At 37.5% G+C, this 4,069-nt stretch overlaps 1 protein-coding gene across 1 annotated transcript in view; it reads right to left on the bottom strand.

Moving 5' to 3' along the window:
* The window catches only part of LOC107574535 (proteasome subunit beta type-6-like), a 7,007-nt gene extending 5,336 nt beyond the window's left edge, over positions 1–1,671 (bottom strand). The window contains exons 1-2 of the mRNA XM_016260992.1: positions 1,624–1,671; positions 1,368–1,553 (exon numbers count right to left, since the gene is read on the bottom strand). Coding sequence (XP_016116478.1) covers positions 1,368–1,553; positions 1,624–1,671 — 234 coding nt within the window. The remainder of the gene's footprint in view (positions 1–1,367; positions 1,554–1,623) is intronic.
* Positions 1,672–4,069: the final 2,398 nt, after the last annotated feature.

Here is a 4,069-nt window from a genome sequence, read left to right as displayed (position 1 = left end):
TCCCTGGCCAGAGAGAGCGCTCGGCACACACACACACACACACACACACACACACACACACACACACACACACACACACACAGCTTCGTGAAGCTCTGAAACCTTCGCCAATCATTGGTTCAAATCAATGGCTCGCAGCACGAATCAAACTGCCAAAAAGAGGCTTATTTACGTCACAACGGTGAACCCATAAACCAGTCTAGATCAGTTTGACACATTTCTAGGAAACAACACATTTGTATAATTAAACAATTATATTAATAAATAGTCACTTGTTGGCCTGATTAACCAAAACCCCTGTTAAACTAATTAAAGCAAGCACTGAAAATGAGTCAGATATCACATATTATACAGAGACTTCACATTTAATAGTATTATATGATCTGTTAACTGTTGGGGAGTAACTAGATGCATGTAATTTAATTTCTAAATAAACTTAATTGTAATCTGTTACAGTAAGTGAGTAATGTTATTTTTTAGTAATACAAATAGAACTAAGTGCAAAAACAGGCTTTAATATGACTATATTTATATATAAAGTAAGGAGGCAATAATAATTGGCTCAAATAAAGTATCAAAACCAAGTGCATGGTTTTATTGAACAACACCGTTAAACACAATGTAATATGCCAACGGCCTGGTGATGTTTCACGTGATTCAACGACGTTTAAATCCATTTAATTTTAATATTTGACCACAATAAATGGCATATTTAGAAATATGTTGATGTATTCTCCTGTGTTTGCATAGGTTTCAATGATTTACGTTACAAATCAAGTGAGTTTTCCCAGATGAACGTTAAGCAACTCAAACTCACCGCATACGCAGAGGAAGAGTTCAGCCCCTTTCACACATACAGTCTTCACTGCTAAATTACCGTTAGGAGATCATGTGTGCACACGGCCTTTTCAAAAACCCCCGTTAATTCGTTCTGGCAATCGTATCGTTCTTATGGAGATGACGTGATTACTCTGCGCTGTTTAAAGCTGAGCTGCTTTTTTAAAAGCTTTTCTATGTAAATATGACGCTAGATAGAAATCTTTGACCACTGCGCCTCGCAGCTTTATCAACGTGTCGCGCTCGAGACCCAGGCTCATGCTAATCATCAGCTAATGCGCGTCTCGTGTTTACAAGAGCAAAAACTTCTGATTGGCTAGTAATGTTAGTTTGGTTGAGAGTGACAGCTGTGCTCCTCTCATACATTGCTAGACGAACTCATGAACTCGAACGTGACATCAACAAGTGTCTTTAAATGTAGGACGACTAGCTTTTTCCCCCCGCAGCCAAACGTCGCACGCTGGAGGTCCTTAAGCCCTGACACACACACGCTCAGATGAGCCACTCCTCCGCTGCTGCTGAAGCTGTACCTGTCCTCCTCTGCGTGGGTCCCAGCCGGCCACGATGATCCCGGCCATCAGCTCCTCTCTGTACCTGTAGCACATGTCCCGGAACAGACTGGCCGCCGTCTGCACCAGAGGAGCCTCGTCCAGCTCGATGCTGACGGACACACCACAGAAGACCAGAGTCAGAACCCAAAACCGTTCAAAACACCGCTACAGAGCGCACGCGTTCATTACGTGAAGTCTAGACTAGAGCGGGCGTGTTCTTTCACTATTAAAATACATTCAGAACGATCACAACATTCAAGACATGGGGACAGAAAATGTGCATTTACATCATTTCATATAGTTATTCAAAATTACTATGATTACAAACGCAACATTGATGTTTCACAACAGTTCAATAAACAAGAAGTTAATTAAGAGACTTACGTTTTAGACACCATATTGCCTGTTTTTGCGCTATTTCTCCAACAAAACTCATCCCGAATACAGCCACAGCGCTGTTCTGCGTCTCTGAGCAACATGACGGTGTTTCGTTCCTGAATGAATCACTCGTTTAAATGATTCGCTTCAATTGCAACGACTCACTTATTACTAGGGCTGGGTAAAAATATTGATATCTCGATATTAATCGATTCTCTTTTTTACGGAACGATAACGATTCTTAAATCCCAAGAATCGATTATTCTAGCCTGTTTTCAGTTAATGGACGGAACATTGAAGGGCACTTCCCATCCAATAAATCTGGTGCTTTTAATATAAAACAAAGTCTCAGGTTTCAATTTATGTCCATTGTATCGCAGTATTCAAATAATAAATGTCGTTTTGGCGCTGTTTAATGTGGAGTGATCGCTGTAGCGCCTCAGTGAACTGATCATCTCCTCCGCTTTACTACTAGTTATAGCACAAAATAAACATGACTAAACATCCGAAGGCAAGTCAAAAGAAAGAGTACAACTTTACAATCCGTATCCCGTCTCGTGTAATCACTCGATCAGTGTTTCAGCCGCGCAAAGACGTCAATATAACAGCTTGTAAACAATTAATGTAACGTCGCATTTTCCTCAGAAAAAACATACTCGGTGACCATAAACTCATTAGTCAGACAGAAAAATAAACTGTAGCGAGGGGCATTCTGCTAAATATATGCACCATATAACACATTCATTATAATTTGACTGTTCTAATGTTTAATTTATGTTTGAATAAATCCATCAAGTTTTTATGACAGCCACCATTATGTTTATATTTCAAAAGAATGAATCGAAGGAGAAATATTATGTAATTGTAACTTTATTATTTTAAAAACGTAATTAAATTAATACATTTGAACATATCAGTCCATTTTAACCTTCGATATTAATGTAGTACCGACTGACTCGTGTATATTTTACAGCATTAGTGGACAGATTTTGTTTCCTTGAGAAAATCTGGCAAGTACTGTACCTGATATATATCCAAAATAATCTATATTGAATCGCAAGCTTGTGAATTAGAATCGAATCGTGAAATTTGTGTCAAAACCCAGCCCTTATTAACAGTGATTTGCTGCCACCTACTGGTGGTTTTAATTTCACAAGTAAAGTTTCTTTTTATTATTTAAATAATTACAAATAACAGTATTCAAGGTTTTATGTTTAATATATCAAAACATTATTAATGCATGTGTTACATTTTGAGACGCACACTTGAGAAAGATCGTGAGATAAAACGGTCAGACTGTGAGGTTTTTTTGTTTTTTTTAAAGTGCTAAACGTGAGATATAAGCGCAGTTACTAGACAAAGGTAAGAACTTGTAAGATGGAAAGTATTTGCAGTTTTGAGAAAATTCAAAGTGCCCAAAATTAATCAATTAAAACAAAAAAAAAAACAGATTTGAGAAAACTTTTTTTTTTAAGTTTTGAGGAAATTTGAAATAAACTCTCGGACGCTAAAAAAGCAGGATCACGTTCTTAAGAAAAACAGGTACTCATTGTGAGTTAGGGGTGAGCGATAACATCGTAATTGTTGTTTTAACGATGTGCGATTTGACATTATCGAGTATTTCATTCAAGCGCATGCGCACGCGTACATCACGTGAAGTCTAGACTAGTGCGCGTGCGCATTTAGTGTGGGTTCTTTCACTGCGTGATTCAGGCTATTAAAATGCATTTAGAATGATCACAAATTCAAGACATGACGGCAGAAAGTTTATATATTTATACCACTTCATATAGTTATTCAATTTCACGCGAAGAGTGCCGTTTTTCTCCAAATATTACCATGATTACAAACGTGACGTTGAATTCAGTAAACAATAAGTTAATTAAGAGACTTAAGTTTTAGACACCATATTGCTGTTTTTGCTCTATTTCGCCAACAAAAATCATCCCGAATACAGCCACAGCGCTGTTCTGCGTCTCTGAGCAACATGACGGTGTTTCGTTCCTGAATGAATCACTCGTTTAAATGATTCGCTTCAATCGCAACGACTCACTTAACTACAGTGACCTGCTGCCACCTGCTGGTGGCTTTAATTTCACATTTCGGCTTTTTCTTTCTTTTTCATGTTTTAAATCATTTCAAATATCAGTATTCAACGTTTTATGTTTAATATATCAAAACATTATTTATGCATTTGTAATTGCAGGTTAAATGCATTCATGTCTTGCATTAAACAAAATACATGTGTGTAAATACATCTAAATGCCTCTTCAGATGCAGCTTCTGTGCTGATTTAATTTGCT

This window comes from Sinocyclocheilus grahami, unplaced genomic scaffold (assembly GCF_001515645.1).
Source record: "Sinocyclocheilus grahami isolate Dianchi unplaced genomic scaffold, SAMN03320097.WGS_v1.1 scaffold2264.1, whole genome shotgun sequence".
Classification (NCBI taxonomy): Eukaryota; Metazoa; Chordata; class Actinopteri; order Cypriniformes; family Cyprinidae; genus Sinocyclocheilus; species Sinocyclocheilus grahami.
This window is presented reverse-complemented; position numbering and strand designations above follow the sequence as displayed.